The sequence below is a fragment of the Chiloscyllium plagiosum genome, chromosome 1 (assembly GCF_004010195.1).
Source record: "Chiloscyllium plagiosum isolate BGI_BamShark_2017 chromosome 1, ASM401019v2, whole genome shotgun sequence".
Taxonomy (NCBI): Eukaryota; Metazoa; Chordata; class Chondrichthyes; order Orectolobiformes; family Hemiscylliidae; genus Chiloscyllium; species Chiloscyllium plagiosum.
The window spans coordinates 32,324,412-32,351,012 of record NC_057710.1 but is presented as its reverse complement, the minus strand read 5'-3'; the positions used below and the strand labels follow the sequence as shown (position 1 = coordinate 32,351,012).

The following is a 26,601-nucleotide window of genomic DNA, read 5'->3' as shown; positions in this document are numbered from 1 at the left end:
AAATCTTCCTGCCAGTATATTAGTCCCCTTCCAATTCAGGTACAATCCATCCTTCTTGTACAGGTCACTTCTACCCCAGAAGAGATTCCAATGATCCAAAAATGTGAATCCTTCTCCCATACACCAGCTCCTCAGCCATGCATTCATCTGCTCTATCCTTCTATTCCTACCCTCACTAGCTCGTACCATCGGGAGTAATCCAGCTATTACTACTCTCAAGGACCTTATTAAATTCCTGCCTAATTCTCTGTATTCTCCCTTCAGAATCTCATCCTTTTCCCTTCCTATGTCATTGGTTCCAATGTGTACAATGACCTCCTGCTGATCCCTCTCCCCCTTGAGAACATTCTGCACCCTCTCAGAGACATTCTTGATCCTGGCTCCAGAGAGGCAACATACCATTCTGAATTGTTGCTGCTAGCCGCAGAAACGGCTGTCTGTGCCACTGACTATGGAATCCCCTAACACAATTGATCACTTGGAACTGGATGTACCCCTCATTGCATTATAGCCTGTCTCGATACCAGAAACTTGGCTGTATGTGCTACATTCCTCTGAGAGTCCATCACCGCCTACATTTTCCAAAACAGCATACTTGTTTGAAATGGGGATAGCCACACTGCACTATCTGCCTACCTCTTCTATCTTTCCTGAGTTAACCCATCTATGTTACTGTACCTGCGACTTTTCTCCCTTCCTGTAACTACCATTCATCACACCCCCTTGCTCTTGTAAATTCCTCATTGCCTCTAACTGTCACTCTAACTGATCTATTCGATCTGATCGGATTCACAACCAATGACACTTATTGCAGATATAATCCTCGGTAACATGTAAACTCTCCACAGACTCTTACATCTGACAAGAAGAGCATATCACCCTACTAAAAGGCCATTTTAGCTCCTTCCAATCTACACACCCAGAAAATAGCACCAACTTATTCCTCTACAAAACACTGCTCCAGGCTAACTTAATAGTTCTGGCTTAGATTTTAAAAATATAATCAAGAGACAGAACTCAATAAAACATAATCAAGAAAGAACCCATCTACTCATTATTGTAGATTTACAGCAAGACTACACTTAAAATTATACATGGATCTGTTTCTGTACTGTGACCTCTTCCAAACAGGTTCCTCAAAAGATCAGTTGTGAATGTCACTGTTTGTTAAGTTTTTCTATATGTACTCTGATGTCCTGTGATACATGAATTCAAACAGCAAAGGCAGTAACTGTGCAGGCTCACTGCTGTGTCAGTTAGCAGTGTGCGTTTCTTTCTCTCTCTCCTTCATTGACCGTGTGCTGCCTATTGTCCGTCCTTCTCCCTTTTAAAAGTTCCGTTGTTTTGACTTTTTTTTTCTCCAAAGTTCCAAAACAATTCCACAGCTTATAAAACACTAACTGCTGCTCCTGGAATGTGAGGAAATCACCTCCAACATCTAAAATACCTCAAAAAAAAAGGAGCAGCTGTTACAGCCACAAATTTTTCCCATCCTCCATCTTGGATTACCCAGCATCCTCGTTCTTGAATGTAGTTTGAGCTGCACTCATCCAGGCAAGTGGAGAGTATTCCATCACACTCCTGACCATGAACACTCCACCCACAGTGACCATGTTTTAACAAAAGAAAGTGAGGTTAAATCCATGACCAAATAAAACCCAAAATATCACCATCACGCGGTGACTGGAATTTAGCAGTGGAGTCTCCAATGATTTAAACACTGTTACTTTGCTGCACATCAATTGATTTCCTAATCTCATAGTGGACCACTCTCTCTGAATGAGAATACTTAGAGTCAGTTTGTGTGACCACTGCATATGTTTGAATCTCCAATATGCCTCAGATTCTCTCCACGCATCTGACAGCATACTGTCTCTTCCTGAAAAAATATTAAAGTTAGTAATTTAGTGCTTTCAGTAACAGCGCCACTATCAGTTGAGAACAGTAAAGTTAGCAAGTTAATAAAAATAGAAATCTGTTAACTACAGGGAGCCTCTAGGTCTCAACGGCTGCCACTTTAGAAACATATCATCTGGATATACACCATCATTTATTGCTGACCATGTTAAGATCTTCCCAAACTTCCAGAATAAGCCCTACCACTACAGTTGGTTGGTTAGCTAAGATGGAGGCACAAGGACTTTTTGTGTCATTAATTAAGGTGTCGCCATCCTGCATCTTTTTAGGTGATCTCAAAAGTTTCACCTCACACCTTCAATGCATTATCTGGGTCAACATGGCACCTATTGTTAAAGTTCACTTGAGAATTTAACTTTAAAAAAGTTCTGGAATTTACATATGAAAGAACAGAAACCAACATGCCCAGTCTGAAAGATGAGAAACTTAACAAACAATCCAGGTCTCTTTCAATATATAATTTCAGTTACATCACACTGTAAACTTTTGCTATAAATTCTGTGTCCTATGATCTTATACTCCACAACCACCTGATGAAGGAGCAGCGCTGGTGTTGTGATTTTTTAAACTTTGTACACCCCAGTCCAACACCAGCACCTCCAAATTAAAAGTTTCTTCCTGTAGAGACAGCAAAAAAGTATTAAGTTAACTTCAGTATGTGCTTAATGTGGAGGTGGATGAGGATCAGATTGCACCGCCAATCCCTTTTAAACACAGGCGTTTACTGCAAGCCGTCATTTCCTTAAATGGAATTTAACTTGCATTTAAATAACTGGCCAAGGTTATACACACACACACACACCAATAATATGTTCCATTCTAGTTAAATACATATGTGAAACAAACACAGAATGCCAACAGGTCAAAGTCCCCCTCCCCTTTGAAGATCGTGGTTATTACACACATTAAACAGCTTCAGTGAACTTCTCTGCTTTCATAGGAACTCTGCCTGTCGGTAACCTCGTGCAATTAAAACATATACTTGCCCATAAACTGTTGGGGACGGGAGAAGAGATTGATAAGCCCCATGAGTAGTACACTGCCTGCAGCTAAAACAACGCAACTTTAAAGATGCCTAAGAGTACATTTGAATGTAATTTAAGTCCTTACATTACAAATAGGAAACAGGCTAATTTCTGATAAAGAGTAGCAGGATAAACACTGCAAGGAAGCAGAAGAGAGATATAGAATGAGAACAGAACATTTCAAATCAGTACAAGGGTCAGGAATTTTACCTGCTGGCTTCTGGCAACCATAAGCAAAACTTCAGGTTACATCAAGCCATTAGGCACATGGGACCAATTCTGGATTGGATTTGGAGAACGGGGTGTTGTTGGGTGGAAATCCTAGGCTGGTGAAGATTCAAAGGTTTCTTGTGGTCCACTCCTGTATCATCTGGCTCTTAAAGAAATTAGAATGTTTCTATTTGGGCCTGTTTCCTGTTTCTGCAGCTCAGTCTTCCAGATAGGCATCTGACTAAATGTGCCATTGGGTACCAGTGACATGGCATTAAAGGATTAGATTAGATTACTTACAGTGTGGAAACAGGCCCTTCAGCCCAACAAGTCCACACCGCCCCGCCAGAGCGCAACCCACTCAGACCCATTCCCCTACACCTAACACTACGGGCAATTTAGCATGGCCAAATCACCTAATCTGCACATCTTTGGACTGTGTGAGGAAACCAGAGCACCGGAAGAAACCCACGCAGACACAGGGAGAATGTGCAAGCTCCACACAGTCAGTTGCCTGAGGCGGGAATTGAACCTGGGTCCCTGGCGCTGTGAGGCAGCAGTGCTAACCACTGTGCCACATAGTTCATAGATTTGGGAGAAATGTATCAATTGAGACATTTGGGATGATAGCCACTCGCTAGGAGGTTGCACAAACAAGCAGACATATTAATTGTTACCTGGTGTCACCCTAACAAATGAGGAGATAATAGGAAGTGATGTTATTTTTAACATGACCATCACATTTAAAGAATCCAAATCAGGGATGTGCACAGACAACCTGGCCAATCCAAGAATGATCGTGAATTATTCATGCACTAAACCAGTTGCAGTCAGGATGCCTCTGATCATGCCCAGTGAGTAGAGTGCTAGTCAGGGTTTATAAGAAAGGGTTTTTAGTAATTTGATGCACAACAAGAAAGATTGAAGACAAGAGAACTTCAGTCAGCAGAATAGAAGAGACCTGAGCCCAGCGTCTTGAATTAAGTATTATTTCTTTTGAACTTCATTTTTTTAGAATTTATCAATTTATCTGGAACTGTAAGTAATCAGGACTAGTAAATGCTTAGATTGAATTTGCGAAATCCAATATAATTACAAGATTCAAGTCAAAATTGAAGTAAATCCCAAAATCTTACAGTATGGTTCACCTGAATGCTCAGATCCTTACTTCTGCAGGGGCCTGTGCACAGTATCCAGGTTCATAAATGACAGCAATTGCACAACTCAGTTGAACATACAGAGCACGCGCCACTTGTGTGTTTAAGAGGCGCCAGCCAATGAGATCAAATGTTCAACACACTTGGCTTGAATTTGGGAATAATCTGCACATCCAAATGAGGTGTCCCAAAGGTCACAGTTCATGCACTTTAACTTGTGAATTGTCTTTTTGGTTTTCTAGCAAATATATTTCACTCTAACAAAAAAAAGGTTATTCTACATGCAACTGTAAATGTGTTACTCAGGGTGTTACAGGAATAAGCAAAGCATGCAGGTTACTAAAGTTCTCATTGCATATTTTAAAAAAATATATACTTTTTAAAATTCCACCCAGTGCACCCATGTTTTGTCATTAACATGTATCCAAAAAAGCAATGGTCCTCATACTGACTCTTGGGAAATTCCACTGCATTCCTTCCACCAATCGGAAAATCTATTCCTTGGTCACACTTTTCAAAGATGGCAATATAATTCCATATACTGTGTTCCATTATTTGACCCTATCTCTGACCCAGCAGGCCTGGGTTCAAATCTCACCTGCTTCAGAGATGTGTCATAACGTTTCTGAACAGATTGATTAGGAAATGTATAAAACGCATACAGGACTTTATAAAAAAAGAGGCAGACAGTACAAATACAAGCAAGTTAGAAGGAATATTTGTAAATCACTGGTTCAGTCTCACATGGATCAGGTGCACTGTTCTGAGCATCACACTTTAGGAACTGTGTGAAGGTTTTAAAGGTGTTGCACACATTTACAAAAATAATCCTGGAGATTAGAGGCTTTAGTTACCTAGATAGCTTGAAGAAACTGGAGTACAGTGTGGAAACAGGTCCTTCTCCCCAAAACGTCCACACTGATTCTCCAAAGAGTAGCCCAACCAGACCCATTCTGCTACCCTATTACTCTACATTAGCCCTGACTAATGCACCTATCCCTGAACACGATGGCCAATTGAGCATGGCCAATTCACCAACCTACACAACTTTGGACTGTAGGAGGAAACTGGAGCACCCAGAGGAAACCCACGGAGACACGGGGAGAATGTTCAAACTCCACACGGACAGTCATCCAAGGCTGGATTCAAACCCTGGTCCCTGGCGCTATAACGCAACAATGCTAACCACTGAGCCACCATGCTGCTCGAGTTGTTCTCCTTAGAGAAAGTCAAGAGGAGATTTCATATAAGTGTTCAAAAATTAGGAGGGGTAAATGAAGAGCAACTGCTACTGTTGATGGATGAGTCAAGCACCAGAGGGGACAGATTTAAGTGACTCTCAAACACTGATGACACAAAGAGAGATAGGAAAGCAAGAAAACATAAAGGAGGCTATAAAACGATATTGATTGTCCACTCAGTTAAGGTAAGACCGAGTAAATGTGAGAAAATACAAAATGGCCCACTTTGGTAGGAAGAATAAAAAGTATATTATCTACATGGTAAGAGACTGTAGATCTCCTGTGCAGAGGCACCTGACTGTCCTGGTGCATAAATCGCAAAAAGGTTGGTACGTAGGTATAGTAAGTGAGGTTGACAGCATGGAAACAGGCCCTTTGGCCAACTTGCCCGTGCCACCCAGTTTTCACAATTAAACTTGTCCCATTTATCTATGTTTGGTCTGTATCCTTCAATACCTAGCCCACCCATGTGCCTGCCTAATTGGGAAAGCTAATTACGTTATTTATTGCAAGGTGAAATTGAATGCAAAAGTAAGGACATTATGCTTCAGTTATACTGGGCATTGGTGAAATCACATCTGGAGTACTGTTCATAATATTAGTCTAATTTAAGCACAAATATAAATGCAGTAGAAGCGGAGGGCTGGGATGTGGGTGAGATGCGTTGGAGAGCAACTTTAACCACGTGGAAAGGGAAATTGCGGTCTCTAAAGGAGGAGGCTATTTGGTGTGTTCTGTGGTGGAACTGGTCCTCCTGGGAGCAGGTACGGTGGAGGCGGAGGAATTGGGAATACGGGATGGCATTTTTGCAGGAGGTACGGTGGGAAAAAGTATAATCCAGGTAGCTGTGGAAGTCGGTGGATTTGTAAAAAAATGTCAGTGTCAAGTCAGTCATCATTAATGGAGATGGAGAGGTCCAGGAAGGGGAGGGTGTAACAAAAATTTCCCTTCCCATGTGGTTAAAGATGCCCTCCGACGCATCTCATCCACATCCCGTCCCTCCGCTCTCAAACCCCACCCCTTCAACAGTAACAAGGACAGAACCCCCGTGGTGCTCACCTTCCACCCTACCAACCTTCACATAAACCACATAATTCGACGACATTTCCACCACCTCCAAACGGACCCCACCACCAGGGATATATTTCCCTCCCCACCCATTTCCGCCTTCCACAAAGACCGTTCCTTCCATGACTACCTGGTCAGGTCCACGCCCACCCAACAACCCACCCTCCCAACCTGGCACCTTCCCCTGCCACCACAGAAATTGCAAAACTTGTGCCCACACCGCCTCCCTCATCTCCATCCAAGGCCCCAAATGAGCCTTCCACATCCAAAGTTTTATCTGCATATCCACCAATATCATTTATTGTATCCATTGCTCCCGATGCGGTCCTCTCTACATTGGGGAGACTGGATGCCACCTAGCAGAGCACTTTAGGGAACATCTCCGGGACACCTGCACCAATCAACCACACCACCCCCACCCCCCCTCATTTATCTCTCCACTCTGCAGGCACCCTGCCTCTATTCCTGATGAAGGGATTTTGCCCGAAACGTCAATTTCCATGCTCCTCAGATGTCGCCTGACCTGCTGTGCTTTTCCAGTGCTTGTTCAAATAATTTTTGAACATGGACGTCAACTGTGATTTCACAAAATGACTGATGATCATGAGATTCAGCAAGGAGAGTTGTTTAAACTGATTCGCCCTCGATTTATAGTATTTACTGACTGGGGTATCTTCAGGGAATCGTGTGCTAATTTTGCATGTCATGTTTAGCATTGTTTGTTAGCTTTACAATGATGCTCAAATAGAAACATGAAGCAAAATAAACACTGAGGAAACACAACACACCAGAAAGAATTCATAGCCTTGGCAAAAGGAATAAGTTCTGTCCTAATGACGAAATATCACTAAAATATGCATGACTTTCAGGATCAACTTACAGATCCTATCTTCTGGGAGAAAACAAGAAACAGGAGTAAGTTTTCTGCTCTCTTTTATTTTTTAGCACTGGACAGTCCTTGTCATGTGTATTTTACTATCAAATAAGTAAACTGGTTACATTCTTCAGGGGTTTTGGCACAGAACAGGAACAATTATGCTTGTGGTAGGGCAGAAAAACAACACACAGTTATTCAAGTTTTACAGTAAAGAACCCGATTCTGATCAGTCCCAATTAGCAATGCGGAGACGCTGATTATTTTTAAAGTACTTTCTCTGTCCTCCTGAAATGCCTCATAAACCTAGCGTAATATATGGAACAGTGTTATTTAAAAATTATTTGCCAATATAGATAATATATTCAGACCAAATTAACAGATATGAACAATCTCACAAGGGCTGGTAGCCCTCTGGTATCTCATATACATTCATCCTTTTCACTTATACCCAGAAAGCGAATCGCAGCAGACTATTTAAAAATAAGGGGGAAGGGTTTAGTTCTATCCTCAATCAACATGTCAGTTGTTCGGGACAGCTGGTTTGCAATGCGGGGTAACGCCAACAGTGTGGGTTGAATTCCTACACCAGCTGTGGTTACCAGGAAGGACTCTCCTCCTTAACCTCTGCCCTCACCAGAAGCATAGTGACTCTCAGGTTAAATCAACACCAGTTGCCTCTTGAATGAGAAAGCAGCCTTATGGTTCAGTAGGGCTATGGTGACTTTACCTTATAATTAAGACAGAAACACACACTTACTTTACAACCATATAACAATCAGGAGCAGGGCCCACTGCAGATTCACACCGTCATCCAGGAAAACCAACGCCAATTGTGCTGCATCCTAGCTAAGGTCAATTAAACAAATCAGAGATAGAAGCTACAATTTTTCTCTTTGGGAGAGAGACCAATAAGATGCACCATGTTCAATCTTAAAAGGCATAACACTTATTATATGACATCAGCTGCTGGTGATCAGCAATTACCCAACTCATAACCAATACATGAGAATGGAGGACAGCAGAATAACATTGATGTGGGTTTGTGAAAGAACAGAAACATGGGGTTTGGGGAGAAGGAAGGAAAAGATTTAAAATAAATTGACAAGAGATGAATGATTACAGAATGCTGTGCTAACAATGCACATCAATCATTAGAAGAGTAGGTCATTCAGCCTGCTCCTTATTCAAGGTTATGGCTGGGGCTCTTGTGATGAGAGGTAGAGGGGTCTGGGTTCAAGTCCCACCTGTTCCAGTGGTGCGTAATAACGTCTCTGAATAGGCTGATTAAAAAAAACAGATCTAATGATAAAAAAAAGGAGTGTGACTGGACATCTATCTCAACACTAGGTTCCCACATTATCTCAATAATCATTTGAACTCTCTCATCTACAGCAATCTATCAATTTCTGTCTTGAACTTACTCAACGATTGAATTTCCACTGCTCACTGGGATGGAGAATTCCAAACGTTCACCACCCTCACTGAAGAAATGCATCTTCATCTGCTTTAAATGCCCTTGATCATTGGATTAGGGGTTTCCTCTGGGTGCTCTGGTTTCCTACCACAGTCCAAAAATGTGCAGGTCAGTTGAATTGCCCACTATGTTAGATGCATTAGTCAGGGGTAAAATGTAGCGAAATGAGTTGGATGGTCGGTGTGGGGAATCTAACAGGTTCTGCTGGGTAAAGGAGTTTGTTCACTTGATGGAATACAGGATTTCAGTTACTGAAAAATTCCAGACTAGGAGTGTTTGAATTTGCACTGGTTATTCTGAGAAGTCAGATCTCAGTTGTGTGAATCAAAGAAAAAGGCTTTATAGCTCACAAGACTAGACTGAAAAGAAGCAGATGAAAATAAGCAGTGACAAAGAAGTTTGACTCTGAAGTCGTCGTGTTGTGAAGTAGATGGGACTTCATTTGGTTGTGTGTATTTGAAATCTTTCAAACTGCTACACATGGATAGTTTGGTTTGTTTTATTTGTACTTATCTTGTATAGTACACTTCTGTTTCATTGTTAAACATATGGCCGCAGATCTGGGTTTATCTTTCAGTGAAAGATTGCCATGTTAAAAATAGAAATTGATCAATCAAGCCAGATTTCATTCTCGGATCTGATGTGAACAATGATAGCATCAGTTAGAAATAACATTCCTAATTATTTGCTGCACCAGAATGTTAGCTTTCAATGACTGATGAACAAGGATACCCACACTTCCTGATCTCTTATTACGTAAGAAGTATTCCATTTTTTTACTACTTAAGTAAATACCCCCATACTTATTCTCATCATATTCAATCTGCTATGTTTAGCAGATTAATTTAGTTGCTTGAAGCTATCTTGCATCCTCCTTACAACTGGTGTTCCAACTCAATTTCAGGTCATCAGCAATTTTGGAAATATATAAAACTGGTCCCCACATCCAGTCTAATATTCGCTAATTAACCGTTCAGTATTATTATTACACACCTCCAAAAAGGAGGCAGAACTTAAATCTGGGCCTCCTGACTCCAAGGTAGGGACACTACCATTGTGCCACAAACACTGCAGAAATCACTGGTATAGATTAAAACTCCTATGGACTAAACACCAATCAATGTGTCACATCATTAGTAACAGTCTGTCATCCTGTGAATCTTCCATTTATTGCCACTATTTGTTTTGGTCTATTAACCAATCTCAATCCATACTAGTATACTCTCCCCCGAGGTAAAAACAATGACTGCAGATGCTGGAAACCAGAGTCTAGATTAGAGTGGTGCTGGAAAAGCACAGCAGGTCAGGCAGCATCCGAGGAGCAGGAAAATCAACGTTTCGGGCAAAAACCCTTCATCAGGAATAGAGGAACCCTGCTGTGCTTTACCAGCACCACTCTAATCTAGACTCTATTCTCCCCCAAACCTAATGCGCATTAATGTTATTTACTATACTCCATATGCAAATCAACTAATGATCCAAATAAGACTGCATAATCTGATAACATGTGCAAATGTGAATTATAATCATCACCCAAATTCCTTTCTCAATTGGATTATACAGAAACCTCGATTATCCAAAGGACATGGGTAGGCAATATTTTGTTTGGTTAATCGAATTCCAGATAATATAGTTTAGCCGAGCATCGAGACCTTGAGATCTTGTCGGATAATCTGATATTCGGATAATCGAGGTTCCTCCGTAATTTTTCAACAGTTGGAGATCTCTAGGCTATATTTACATTAGCACTAACACTTCACCCATTGTTTTACCCATTAAATCAGACAGTAGGGTAACTGAAGAAATTGTAAAGTCACAGAAGCTCTTACAAATAGAGTTTTAATATCTGATAGATAGTAAATTTCCTTCCATCTCCTTTGTTGAAAGTTCTGACTTTTACTTTGGTACAGCTGCATGTGGAGCAATGTTTCACGCACGTGTGCATATGGGAAAGGGCTGAAGGCTACTTGATCACCAGCATTATCGATAAATTCTTGTCCCTATCGGTCTACAGATTCAAGCTTTGCAAAAAGGTGATCAGAAGTAGAAATCATTGTCAATGGTTCAAATTAATAGTCAGGTGGTTGTTTTTGACTAATGCAAACACAATGGGTCTTTTCTGTTCTGTAGATCTCGATGATTGACACAGGAACTACACTGTCACTACAGATCAGAGATTGAAGTTGTTGAGCTGCCCAGTTTATATAATTTGATTTTTGCATTGATTTACCAGATCTGAACATTGCAGAATTCTGCAATAGTGACTTTAAGCAGCAAATATTTGTCTTATTGCCATTTGCCAAAACTCCATAAACAAATATTTCTTCATAATGTTTGTTTTAATAAATCTAAGTACTTAGACAAGAATATTGGCTGAACTGCAGATAACACTCCTGGCTGTATCTATCATAGTTATTATGCAGCGAAAAGAGAATTAGGTTAGAATACAGCAAATATTTTGCTCATCATATCATGAACCTACAAAGTTCTGCCGGGCGTGGCAGGTTATTAACATTTTGCAAACTATTTTGCAGATCATTGCTGTTCAGGGAATTCAGAAATGCTTCAGCAGGTTTTCCCTTTGTGAACAGGAGTGAATAATGTTTTCATTGTGAAATACAGTTATGATTCATAAGGTTAAGAACAGGTAATGTTTTTAAATGGTATAATTCTATTAGATGTGATCTCCAAGGGACAGCATTGATGTTTTACTTTTGCTGGAAGCAAGCACATTTTCTTAGCAGGAAGAAAAATGAGGAAGCAAAATAAAGTCATTTGCAGCATGAAGAGAGAGATTCTCAGAAAAGCAGGAGGCAGCCAGGTCACAAACAGTGAAAACTTTCAAACATCATTTAGTTTGAATACAGGTCTGTTATTGGCATAACTGTTCAGATAGCACACATCCTCTTGTAATAAAAAAATGCCAAAATACATGCCATCCTGAAGTAAGGCACAAATCAGTTTCCCACAGCAGATTCCTGCCAAACATGTGAGACTTGGCAATCTGCTTGCAGTTCATCCAAGTGGCCATTTTTCATATGTGATGTAAACATTGAATGCTGACAAACTATCTGACAGTTATCAGTGCCACTGTGAAACCAACACCACACTTCTACTGTAACCAATCCAGCAGATAGCAATTCACAGCCTTTCTTAACAGGCATCATTAAGACAAGAAAACTAAAATTTGAAATATGTTCACTTTCAGGCAAATGGGAGGGAAAAAAAGAATTTCAGAAGCAGGAGCACAGTTGTACCCTTCTACCACCAGATGAAAGATTCTTGTTGATGTTACATGCATCATGCAATGTGATCACTATCACCAGGGAGGTCATTCATTTCAAAAGTTAGCACATCATAGTGTTGCACATTACTTATGCAATAGATAGTCAAAGGATTAAGCCAAATAGACCAAGAAGATCCTTTAGTTTAATCTTAAATCATGGGTTACCCTTTAAAAAGGGAATAAATGGACTGAAAAAGCTGAGGTTCTGTGAATAGTACAGGAGAAAAAGAAAATTAAATGACATCAAAAGAGGCAAATCACACCATTTGGGTTGATTATGGTTCAGGCATAGTATTGGTCAGAGACAGGATTTTGTGGCTGTGAACAAGATGGCGAATGGATCAGGTACTGTGCTGGAGTGATGTTGGTACACATTTCTTGCTGCATCTGCAAACTGGTCACATCACTGGAACAGGAGGCCTTTCAAGTAGGGGAAGTGAGTGATGTGGTAATGGTAGGAGATAGTACAGTCAGACAGATATCGCTCTCTGCAGCAGCAATCATGACTTCCAAGAATTGTGAGATCTGGTCTGTCTGCCAATTTACGAATGGTACTTGATCTAATAGAGGATAAAGAAAATGGTCACGTGGAAAATGAGTCAAACTGATTCAGTGCATGACAGAACTTTCCACAACCAGCACCACATGGTGGAATATCATGCAACAAGTGGTAACTGACTACAAACCTCTACTACAGAAAAGCAACAAAAACCAAAGGAGAGAGCAGAACCCTGGCTCATGCACCTCCCTTCCTTACAGCAACTCTCATAATCTACACCCAAAACGCATGGCTGCAGAATTGGCCTGCTAAATCACTTGGGGCACATTAGCAATGAAGCTCAACAGATGTCATCCTTGTTGTGAAGAACTGGTGACAATAACAATATTTGCCCTTCGTCTGACTTAAATGCATTCTCAAATAAAGTAAAGAACTGCGGATTCTGGAAATCTGAAACAAAAACTCAATAAATAATTGCTGGAGAAACTCAGCAGGTCTAACAGTATCTGTGGAGAGAAAGCAGTCAACAAGTCTAGTGACCCTTCTTCTGACAGGGTCCAGTTCTGAAGGAGGAGAAGGATCAAGTTTGTTGCAGTCCATGTCGGACCCAACACAGAATGAGGTCCTGCTCAGAGTTTGAAGATCCAAATTAAAACACAGAACTTCAGAGTTAGTAATATCTATATTGTCACCTGAGCCACATAAATTGGAGCATTAGGGACCAACAATTTTTCCTAGATGTAGCCTATATAATTAATAGATACATTGGTTTTGATCTTCCAGAATTCCCTTTATTTTAAAATGATCCCTTCAAAGTGGAACGTTTCAAACTTATCCCTGTTGTTCGAGAAAGATGCATGAGGGATCAAGGGATTATAAATCAGTTTGCATGGAACCAGCAGAGTAGTAGATTAAGTGCAGGATTTATTGGGGAATTAGTAATGGTCCTAGAAAATCATATCTTTTAACAGAGAAAACAAATTTATGATGGGGAAATGAAATTCAAATAATCTTACGAGTTTTTCATGTTGTATTTGATAGGATAGAAGGGGAGGCATTGAATATAGTGTATTTAGATTTTCAAAAACAATTGATAAGATACTATACAGAAGGTTATATAAAATTAGAGCTGCGGTTATGCATTAGCATTGATTGGAAGTTGGCTAACAGGCAGAATGCAGTAGGAATGAGGGAGCTATTTTTGTGTTGGCAGTATATTCCAATGGTATACTGCAACAATCAACACCAGTTCCTTAGCTATTTCCAGCAACAGAACTGGGTACATGATTTAAGTATTTGTGTTGCAGACGTTTCGTCCCCTGTCTAGGTGACATCCTCAGTGCTTGGGAGCCTCCTGTGAAGCGCTTCCGTGATCTTTCCTCCAGCATTTGTAGTGGTTTGAATCTGCCGCTTCCGGTTGTCAGTTCCAGCTGTCAGTTCCAGACAACCGGAAGCGGCAGATTCAAACCACTACAAATGCTGGAGGAAAGATCACAGAAGCGCTTCACAGGAGGTTCCCAAGCACTGAGGATGTCACCTAGACAGGGGACGAAACGTCTGCAACACAAATTCCCAGCTCAGCGAACAGAACCACAACAACAAGCACCCGAGCTACAAATCTTCTCACAAACTTTGAATGATTTAAGTATTGAAAGTTATCATACTGGTACAGCAAGCAATTAGAATAGCGAACTGTATGTTCACCTTTATTGAAAAGATTTGGAGTACAAGAAATTTTACTGCATAGGCATTGTAAAAGTACTGCTGGAGTGCTTTTCATTTCCTTACCTAAAGGAGGAAGTGTAAATAAAGTTCCTTAAACTGCCTCCTTGGACGAGATCCTCCAATAAGGAGAGATTAAAGATGAGAGGGATGTGAAGCATTCTAATTACTTACAAAATTCTTAAGGGACTTGATAGGATAAGTGTTTCCCTTATATTATAATAATAAGAGTCACAGTCCTCAGAGTAAGAGTTGCCCATTTAGGACTAAAATGAGGAGAAATTTCTCAATTGGGGAGCTTTGGAATTCTATACCTTTGCCTAAATCTAAGATTACATTAGCAAAATGCCACCATCTTCCCACTGAATAATTTATTATCCATTTATCCCAACACTGATATACAGTTAACTAATTAATGTGAAACAATGTTAATCTCTCCCTCTCTCCAACCCCACCGAAAACAGCATGAGGTCTTTTCTTGTGCAGTTTTTTTTTAAATATGGGACCATGATTGAGATGTGTAACATTGAGTGTCATCGACATGGTAGACAGGAGGGTAGCTTTCCTCTTGGTGGAGGGATCAATGACAGGGACATAGAGTTAAGTTACGGTTTAGATAGAATGAGATAATTTTTTTCCACTGGGAGTAGTGGGAATTTGGAACTCAGTGCCTGCAAGGGTGCTAGAGGCAGAAACCCTCACAACATTTAAGTATTCAGATGCCAAGGCATACAAGGATATGGGCTAAAGGCTGGAAAACAGGATTGGAATAGTTAGATGTTTTTAACCAGCGCAGACTTGATGGGCCAACAGTCTTTTTCTATGCAGTTGCCCTCTATGACAATGACGATATTGTTTCAGTTGCATTACACTGCGGTCTTTTGTTTATAAATTCTGTGTCCTATGATCCTGCTCCACTGCTACCACTGATGAAGGAGCAGCGCTCCAAAAGCTAGTACTTCCAAATAAACCTGTTGGACTATAACCTGGTGTTGTGTGATTTTTAACTTTGCACCTCCACATCACAGGGAAAGTAAATTAACTTCCCTTCCTCGTCTGCTTACGAACATGCTCAAGTATTAATCTGCTAAATGAAAACTTTTACAGATACTTAAATACCACTTGAATGCCTACCATAACTTGTCACTTATCACTATCGCACTTTCTAATACCCCTAAGTACATCTCCTTACTAATAAAGGACACATACATTTACAGACAGAGTTGATAAACTAATGATGATATCGTCTGCATGCATGAACTTTCAGTTTGCTATCAAATCCCAGTCTGGCTCCTCTAACAGCACTAATGACTCAAATTCAGAAATTTGGAGGGTTAGCATGAGGTCATAAGATATTCAGGAGCTGCACTGAGATTAAAAACTATTAAATTACCTGTTCCTGTAATTCAGGTTGACAATCAAAATACTTTAACACAACTGAAAAGGAAGACTTCCCTCATAAATTGGTAATAATTTTGTTACAAAGGGATTTGACGACAAGAATGAAAGTGTCTTATTTCAATTATATAGGGCATTGGTGAGGCCACACACCTGGTATACTGTGTGCAGTTTTGGTCTAAGGACAGATGTACTTGCCCTGGAATGATTGCATCTAGAGAACCCATTTCTCGTTGCCCCTGCAAAGATGGTTATAAGCTGTCTTATTGAAATACAGTAGACCATTTTGGAGTAGGGACAAGCATAGTGTTAGGAAGAAAGTTTCAGGATTTTCACCAGCTCTAAATTTAACTGGTGAGACTTGGTCTATGCTCAACTCATTTTCTCGAACTAAACATTAATGGAAACTTGTTGAAGACCATGTTCTGAATATTCTGAATCAATTGGAATAGCCTACATTAAAAACTAATGGGGCACTTCAATCATTTCAGTTGGGAAACTGACCACATAAAACTAGAAAAGTCAACTGCAGGCTACAACCTATCCTGACAGAAACATGCATCTAGAAACAGCCATTTCACTGTTTTCAGCAAATCGCACGTAAAGTCATAGAGTCATAGAGATGTACAGCATGGAAACAGACCCTTCGGTCCAACCTGCAGTTGAGAAATGTTTATTTTTCAATATTCAAACTCATTTCCAAATGTAAAAAATCGCCATGGTCCTGAATAATTTGACATATTTTACAAATTCTTCTGCATTAAAGTCATTGATACATTTAATTAATACCTTGGAGCAGGTTGATTCATAATGGAGTAATAGCTGGAAAATGACTTTTCACAAAAACAAACATTTTAAATCAGTGTGATGAATCCACCACTATTCATAAATCACTTTAAAACAAAATTACATTAAAACTTAGAAAATCATTTGCTGGCTGTTAATGTAAAGCGATCAGTTTGAGATTTTAAAAATATATAATCCAAAAGTTTTTAAAGGAAAACACAGCCCCCTCAAAAACCCGCAAGCAAGTGCGACAAGAAGAACGTCGCATTGGAGAATAATTCAATCTGGAGTAAGGTCAGTTTTGTAGCTAGGACTGGCAACTAACATGATTATTATAAAACTTGTGGATGAAAAAAATACTGCAAACACTTCAGGAGTGCTGGTCATTATGTCCTGTAAACAAAACAGACAAAAATGCAAAAAGATTTTCAAACAAAAAAATCAGTGTTTAAGAGTTACTCATCAGGTTATAGGTGCAGAATAAAAATAGTACTACCAGCAACATGACCCTCCAATTGCATTCCTCACTTATACAATCAATATACTTTAACCTCAAGTGAAAGTATATTTCACATCTTTCTGTTAATTTTTAGCTGCATGAGAGGCATTCCTCTTTTCTACACACTCTGAATGAAAGTTCTTTTGTATAACGATTACAGTTCTTTTTATTAAAGTAGGAGATCACACAATTAATGACAAGAAAAACTGGTATTGTTAAATAACCTTAGGGTAGTGATCCTCTTACTTTGCTGACAAGGTCAAATTTATTATTCAACCATTGATTAAAGAGATCATTTCCCAGTACCACATGAAATGAATGGAGTTCATAGAGATGTACAGCATGGAAACAGACCCTTCGGTCCAACCCATCCATGCCAACCAGATATCCCAACCCAATCTAGTCCCACCTGCCAGCACCTGGCCCATATCCCTCCAAACCCTTCATATTCACATACCCATCGAAATGCCCCTTAAATGCTGCAATTGTACTAGCCTCCACCACTTCCATACACATACCACCCTTTGTGACTTTACCAGATGCACCCCAATGTCCAGTGATACATGAATTCAAACAGCAAAGGCAGTGTCAGTTTCTTTCCATCTTTGTCTCCTGCACTGACCTCACCATATGCTTCCTTTGTCTGTTCTTCTCCCTTTTAAAACTGCTGTTGTTTTGAGTTGTGCATAACTCGTTATTTACTACAAAAATAAAAGGACCATTTCATTAAGGTAGGATGATAAATGAGACTACTCTCACCAGTTTGGTTTAAAAAAATTCTGCATCCAATACAGAAAAATCTATCAATGACGGAGTTGTTTTTGAGGTAAAAACAATGACTGCAGATGCTGGAAACCAGATTCTGGATTAGTGGTGCTGGAAGAGCACAGCAGTTCAGAAAGCTCCTTGGATGCTGCCTGAACTGCTGTGCTCTTCCAGCACCACTAATCCAGAGTTGTATTTGAGGCCTATGCCAACAATATAATTTAATTATCTTCCATTGTTAAGTGGATGGAGTATAAAAGTTCCACCCAACTACACTGATGTAATAAAATTCAGAAATGATAAATGTGCTTAATACTACAGTACAATGCACAGAGCCATTCCTGAAGAATGGTTCTGAAAAAGGGTCACTGGGTAAACTCAGCAAACTGTTTTTTAGATTAGATTACTTACAGTGTGGAAACAGGTCCTTTGGCCCAACAAGTCCACACCAGCCCGCTGAAGCGCAATCCACCCTGACCCATTCCCCTACATTTACCCCTTCACCTAACACTACTGGTAATTTAGCATGGCCAATTCACCTAACCTGCACATTTTTGGATTGTGGGAGGAAACCGGAGCATCCGGAGGAAACCCACTCAGACACGGGGAGAATGTGCAAACTCCACACAAAGAGTTGCCAATTGAACCCGGGTCTCTGACGCTGTGAGGCAGCAGTGCTAACCACTGTGCCACCATGCCACCCACCTTTTTTAGAACTGTTTATTTTTCAGAAGCCAAATTTCACAAGTTAAACACAAGCATATATCTTAATATGATTAAAATTAAAATTAGTGGTGGACTCCCCCTCATTATGGGCATTTAAGCGGGCATTGGATAGGCATATGGAGGATAGTGGGCTAGTGTAGGTTAGGTGGGCTTGGATCGGCGCAACATCGAGGGCCGAAGGGCCTGTACTGCGCTGTTTTCTTCTATGTTCTAAGTTCTATGTAAATTATCCTCGAAACCTATAATGCAAGAGCATACAGAAAAACAAATCTCAAACTCCAGTTGCTTAATTATTTAATTACAGGTTTTATTTCCCCGAATGTACCCGGTATTCTAAATCCTGTAGGTCTTCTAGAGTTACTTGATGGAAAGCCAAAACTCTAGTAGTTAAGGTTGGGTTAAATTCAATAGTCATTAGACAACAAAGGCCCACCAACTCCTGCTGGCATTTTGTAATCCCGCGGTTAACATTTGCTGTTGATTAGGGCATTTTATGGAGTTTCTCATTTCTGCTACTGAGAACCCAATCAAACTTCTCAAAATGTCATCACCAAGTTCTACATCCATATAGGCAGTACTATCTGATAGGTAAAAACAATGACTGCAGATGCTGGAAACCAGATTCTGGATCAGTGGTGCTGGAAGAGCACAGCAATTCAGGCAGCATCCGAGGACAGGCAAAATCGACGTTTCGGGCAAAAGCCCTCCATCAGGAATAAAGGCAGAGAGCCTGAAACATGGAGAGATAAGCTAGAGGAGGGGGGGGGGGGGTGAACTTTCTTTCATTCATATTGCTTATTTCTGCACCATCATTATGAAAATTGTTTCCATTGCCAAAGGAACCTGAAATTACTTCAGACAAGATGCACAGATTGCCAAGTACTGAATCGTTCTTTGGCCTTCTGTCAAAGGACTCATACAGTGTTAATGAGTTAAGCTGCTTCTTTCTCAGTTCCATCGTGAGAACACTTGTATTATTTGTTCCATCTACAGAAGGAATGCCTGTCTATTTCATGGAATTATGATCATTTAGCATGGAACCTGGCCCTGCATTTTCAGTATGTATGCCACTTTTAAGATGTTTAGCTTGGCTTTGTAATTGAGATCCAGAAGTATTATCAGCAGCTTTTACATTTTGCTCTTGGCATGGACTGGGTCTGTTATCTGCTGCTTCTGCAACATGCTTTGTTATTTCTCTGTGGCTCTTCTACTAAGGATTTGAGGAATGTTGGGAACTGACTTATTGCTCTATCAGGTAAAAACAATGACTGCAGATGCTGGAAACCAGATTCTGGATCAGTGGTGCTGGAAGAGCACAGCAATTCAGGCAGCATCCGACGAGCAGCACGTCAGATGCTGCCTGAATTGCTGTGCTCTTCCAGCACCACTGATCCAGAATCATTGCTCTATCAGGTTCAGTTTCTGCATTCAGTTCACCCTGCACGAACAAATCATCAAATTCATCCAAGGGAAACTCAAATTCTTCATCATTACAATCTAATAATTCTCTATTTTCTCTTTGAAATTCTCTGGACATTTCTGGAATCTGGGAGTTCATACTTTGCCATCTGCTGCTTAAAGGCTGTGTGCAATTGGAAATGCAGCTCGTTGTACCAGTTCTACTACAATATCCACTTTCAGAATCCATTCTGGACTCTGAAAGCAGATCATCTTAATCAAAAATCAGCTAAAAGCTCATCATCCCAAGGTTCCAAGAGCTGAGGCATCCCATTAGTCCTTTCAGTTGTATTTTGATTGTTACTCACTCTAGCTACAACAATATCATACGATTCTCCAATTCATCTTGCAAGTAGTCTCTGTTGGGAGTTTTCTTCCACAAGAGTCTCCACTTCACCTCCCAACATCCTTATATTTTCAGGCTTAAGAAGCCTGTTTCTGATGTGATTTGGAGATGCCGGTGTTGGACTGGGGTGTACACCAGTCACCTGATAGTCACCTGATGAAGGAGCGTCGCTCCGAAAGCTAGTGTGCTTCCAATTTAACCTGTTGGACTATAACCTGGTGTTGTGTGATTTTTAACTTTGTTTCTGATTTCCAACATCCGCAGTTCTTTGCTTCCTCTACCCCCCCAATTATCACAGATCAAGATTCTGGGTTAGTCTTCACCAAAGTTAGCTGATAGTTACTTGGATAACATTGTAATCAGTCACATGGTCTTTTGGGTCATTATCATCTTCACTTGTCACACCAAAACCAAACATATCAAAATGTCTTCTATTGTAGCCTTTGTGAGTGTTGTCAAATTTGATGTTTCCTAAAACTAGGCACAATGAAAGAATGTTAAAAGTCACAGCCCACAAATACCTGACTGGACTCAGCTTTTGGGTTAAGTAACAAATGTCTACTAGGTTTCTCACATCCCAACACTATAGTGTACACCTGGAGAGATCAGGCAAGGATAGACTACAGGCCTGATTATATCAATAAAAGACATATTGGAGTACAGCTGTCATTCTTGAAAACAAGGAATGTTTTAACTTTTTCAAAAGAGAAGAAAAAATGCAAAATTTCAAGAACTGCACTTCTAACCAAGTAAAATCTCAAGCCATAAACAAAAACAGAAATTGGTGGAAAAGTGCAGCATCTCAGAGCTGCTGTAGGGTCACCGGAACCGAAACGTTAACTCTGCTTTCCTTCCCCAGATGCTGCCAGACCTGCTGAGCTTTTGTTCTGATCAACAACTTCCACAGCTCTTTCAGTTTTTACAAAGTATCAAGCCATATCAGTAATCAAAAAACAGAATGTTCAAATTGGATTGTATATGGTTTTCATTAGAACTTAGAACAACATGTATTTTAAAATAAGTTGAAGTATAACATACATAGTTAAAAATCAGGTTACAGGTTTATTTGAATTATAACCTAGTGCTGTGTGATTTTTAAGCTTTTACACACCTATCCAACACCGGCATCTCCAAATCATGTATAACGTACATGTGCAATATTGTTGATGCTTCATGAAAAAAAATCAACTACAAGATATTGGTATTGCAGGATTAATATTTAAAATTTGTCTTTCTGGTGCCCCCAATCCAAATAAAATAACCATCAATAGGTGCAATGTTAAACACACCAGGAATAAAAATAGTTAAAGTAGTAAATTGAATCCCGTTTTGTGCTCAGTTGGCTAACATGATGAGGGAATGATTCGGGATGCCGGTGTTGGACTGGGGTTTACAAAGTTAAAAATCACACAACACCAGGTTATAGTCCAACAGGTTTAATTGGAAGCACACTAGCTTTCGGAGCGACGCTCCTTCATCAGGGGATAGTGGAGCGTCGCTCCGAAAGCTAGTGTGCTTCCAATTAAACCTGTTGGACTATAACCTGGTGTTGTGTGATTTTTAATGATGAGGGACACAAGACATTGTTTTTGAACTGCAGACTCGAGAAATCGGGTAGCAACCCTGTTCCTAATTATATCCCGCTGCCCCTATGAAAGGTATGTATGGGCTCAGCCTCAATCTCGAAACCCCATCCGTGCTCAAATAACCATTTTTTGGCCGAGGTCTGTAGTGCAATTAAGTAGGACATTGGAAATGCTTCAAAACAGCTCTGGGAGCACATCCCAGATTTCAGGGGTAAACTGGAGTGGGATTGATTACATTGGGTTGCAGACGGGTTTGTAAAGAATACGACACACTGCTCAATCTCAAACTGGTTTTGGTGAAGCTGATCTCATCTAGACTGTTGCAGGAAATGCCTGGTTTGGAGGAATTGTCTGCCTGTCACGTGGCAGCAGCTGGTCAAGGTCTGAGAGGCAGCCTCACCCCTCCTCTCTCCCTCAGACAGTCTGCACTGGGAGCTCTCAGCTCAGGAAGGTAGGCCGGACCATCCAGCCTAGAGACACCGCGCTGAAAAAGCACAGGGTTCTCTCATTCCGCCCGTCAATAGACGAGGTGCTGCTGGGGAAAAAAAAGGTCTCAGACAAGCAGCCGCGCCCAGATCCTTTTAAGGACAGTTTGTCATTGCGGATCAGTCGTGTTCAATAGGAATTACCACAGGAGGATATAAATACACTCACGGCATGCATATTAATATAAACTTTCCTCACCCCTATTTTTAAAGGTTATACAACACGTTGACAATTAATCAACAATCTATCGCATCTGAAAGGAGGAAATTATACAGTTTGAAATAGCCTCTTCCCCCATCGCCAACATTTCTGTTCAGAAATCGACTGGAGATGTAATGCGTAGCTAAATATGTCGCTGCCTACTGCATCTATATAATAAAATAACGAGATCGATCCCCTTTGTCATTAGATCCCCGCAGACCCTTCATTAGTCGCACAAATCCCCACTTTGATTTCAGAAAATAAATGAATGAGTCAGTTTGCTCTTATTTGGAGAATACTGCAAGGTGTGCTTTATCCCTTCAAAAAAAAAATCACTGCAATACGCAATCTAGACAATCCTGGTTGCTGCGTTTCAGCAGCCAGCAGTCCATTCATCCTGTAACAATTCATAACGTATTCGGAATTGACACGGATCACGCGTCTCAACTCCCCCAATAATGGCACAAGCCGGGAGCGAAATGAGTATGACTCCCTCTCCAACAACATTTCACAATGAAACATCCGCAATCTTACTTTTGTAGCGTTTTCAATCCCCTCATGGCAACACAATCGAAAGTACAGCATTTGCCATTCTCACACACAATGTAACACTCAATATCCGCAGAAACAGCAAACTCCAACTCATGGTTCGAGAAACCATTGTCTGACCTTTGAAAAATTCTCTGGGGCGGCTCTTGTCTCCTCAGTCTTAATACTGTTTACCCCCACCACTACCCCTTCTTGGGAGTGGATCACTCTCCTGAAGCCCAGACTCAAGGGTTTCTGTCCAATATCCCAGTGCCACAAAGTACACGCAATGATGCGGGAATGTGACGCGGCCCGGCACCCTCCCTGTGGATGTTAACATTGCTGCACACTGGTATTCTGGGATGTGTAGTTCATTTCAAACATGAATACAGGTACTGTATAGCCTTCTTTCCACTGCAGTTGTTCCAGCGTGTTACAACTTAACATCGACAAATTAACGTTGTCTAATGAGTCAATGCCTGACAGGTTTAATGACCAATTTTGGGAATGTTTTAAATGTCACCTCGCTCGATCTAATTTAACAAATCTTGGATTTAAAGGGACAATAACCAATATCACTTTTCAGTATCAGTGTGGTGCAGGCTCTATGCTTTGGAATTTCCTTACCAAACTTGTCCACCTCTCACAAAAACAGAAATTGCTGCTCGACCTGCTGAGCTTCTCCAACAATTACCATTTTTGTGTCATATTTTCAGCATCCACAGTTCTTTGCTTTATTCTCTATATCTCTCTACACAACAACAGTAATAGTAACCAAAATAAAACCAATACAATGCCTGGCAGCATCTGTGAAGGGAAAAATTGAGTTAAGGTCTCAGATCAATAATCCTAAACAGAACAACTTATGCAGCAACTTGAATGTATTCAAACATCCCAAAGCACTTCACAGGAATACTCTCAAACAGCATTTGACACCAACCCACATTTTGAAACAGGAGAAATGACCAAAGCTTAGTCAGAGTAGGTTTAAAGAGCATCTTAAATGAGGAAAGAGAGAAAAAAGTTCAGGAAAGAAATTCCAAACTGTAAAGTCAAGATAAAGTGATGATAGAGTGATGAAAATCAGGGTTGTGCAAGAAACTTTGGAAGATCCTAAGCCTCATGACTACAATAAACAAATAGCAAGGAGCAATGTGATGAAAGGTTTGAAACAAATCCCATAAGAGAAAAACAGAGAAGTTCTCAATGATTGATGTTTATCATTAAGCTTGGGCAATATTACATGACTTTGCTAGGTACAAATTGTTTGCAATGTTTCCTTCCATGACAGCATTGCCTACACTTCAAATGTAACCAATTGAGCATAAGTAATTTGCATTGTCCAAAGGTTATGAAATACACTACAAGGACAACTCTCCATTGTTGTTCTTCCCCATCGTTAATTTCTTCCTCTCCTGCACCATTTAACACAGTTGTAGAAGAGTCATAGAGATGTACAGCATGGAAACAGACCCTTCGGTCCAACCCGTCCATGCCGACCGGATATCCCAACCCGATCTAGTCCCACCTGCCAGCACCCGGCCCATATCCCTCCAAACCCTTCCTATTCATATACCCATCCAAATGCCTCTTAAATGTTGCAATTGTACCAGCCTCCACCACATCCTCTGGCAGCTCATTCCATACACGTACCACCCTCTGCATGAAAAAGTTGCCCCTTAGGTCTCTTTTATAACTTTCCCCTCTCACCCTAAACCTATGCCCTCTAGTTCTGGACTCCCCGACCCCAGGGAAAAGACTTTGTCTATTTATTCTATCCATGTCCCTCATAATTTTGTAAACCTCTATAAGGTCACCCCTCAGCCTCCAACGCTCCAGGGAAAACAGCCCCAGCCTGTTCAGCCTCTCCCTGTAGCTCAGCTCCTCCAACCTTGGCAACATCCTTGTAAATCTTTTCAAGTTTCTGATAGGAAGGAGACCAAAATTGCATGCAATATTCCAACAGTGGTCTAATCAATGTCTTGTACAGCGGTAACATGACCTCCCAACTCCTGTACTCAATACTCTGACCAATAAAGGAAAGCATACCAAACACCTTCTTCACTAACCTATCTACCTGCGACTCCACTTTCAAGGAGCTATCAACGGGCACTCGAAGGTCTCTTTGTTCAGCAACACTCCCTAGGACCTTACCATCAAGTGTATAAGTCCTACGAAGATTTGCTTTCCCAAAATGCAGCACCTTGCATTTAGTACTATCTTAAGAACTATCTTAATTGTGTCCTCAGTATGGAATCAATTGACAATCCAAACACTACACAAGGAAACAGCTAATGCTTATTAAACCATCAAAGCTAATATATAGACACATCCTTATTCACCAATTAATTTTTAAAAATGCTACTATTACTACAGATCTAAAGATGATTTACAAAGTAGGGTAGAAAGATATTCAAACAATAATTTAATAACTGTAGACTCCTTATATAAAACCTCTTCAGTAGTCAAGCCCTGGGACGTGATGGAGTGACTCAGTCATCTATGTTCAGGTGCCAGTGTTTAATTGATTTGGAAGTTATCAAGGTAGAAATATGACTATGCGATGACTGATAACAAATGTGCTGAATTCACTTCTCACATCTGACACTCGGATATTGTAGTAAAATTGAGAAATGCTTTGAAAATTAAGAGTATATAATGCTTCTCTTTCATTGTTTTAGTTCTTGTAGTCTTTTTAAATACAGAATATCCGACTCTAACAGAGCAAGATGACGTAAGTAAAAATTGTTTGAGTAACCAGCACCCGGCTACAGGCAACACTAGTGTGGAACTTTGTTGAAGTAATCAAATAAGGTAACAATTTACAGCTAGTCCCAACACAGCTCTATGCAAATTTACCCGGGAGCAGAAGATAATGGAGGAATGACAAGCAAGCAAATGCTCAATGAATGGCAGGATACTAGGAGGTTCAGAGGAACAGAGGGATCTTGAGGTGATTGTCCAGAGATTCCTGAAGGTCGTGAGATAGATTAGTGGATTGGTTAAGAAGGCTTACAGGACACTTCCCTTGATCATTTTTGGGATAGATTACAAGAGCAGGGAGGTTATGTTGGAACTGTACAAAACTTTGGTTAGGATAGCTGGTGTACTGTGCGTAGTTCCAGTAGCCAAACAATGGGAAGGGTGTGATTGCTCCCGAGGGGGTGCAGGGAAGTCTAGGTTGGAGTATTTTAGCTATGAGGAGAGGCTGAATAGGTGCAAGTTGTTTTCTTTAGAGCAGAGAAGGTGGAGAGATATACAAAATTGCCCCTGATTTGGGTATACAAAATTACGAGGGTCATAGAGGCGGTGGATAGTAAGCAGCTGTTCCCCTTAGCTGAAGAGT

At 40.5% G+C, this 26,601-nt stretch overlaps 1 protein-coding gene across 4 annotated transcripts in view; it reads right to left on the bottom strand.

Moving 5' to 3' along the window:
• ctif (CBP80/20-dependent translation initiation factor) overlaps positions 1–23,598 on the bottom strand; it is a 233,642-nt gene extending 210,044 nt beyond the window's left edge. For 3 of the 4 annotated variants that reach the window (XM_043717726.1, XM_043717902.1, XM_043717988.1), the window contains exon 1: positions 23,262–23,390. In XM_043717726.1, coding sequence (XP_043573661.1) covers positions 23,262–23,312 — 51 coding nt within the window. In that variant the 5' untranslated portion in view covers positions 23,313–23,390. The other variant, XM_043717817.1, reaches the window with a different exon arrangement.
• Positions 23,599–26,601: the final 3,003 nt, after the last annotated feature.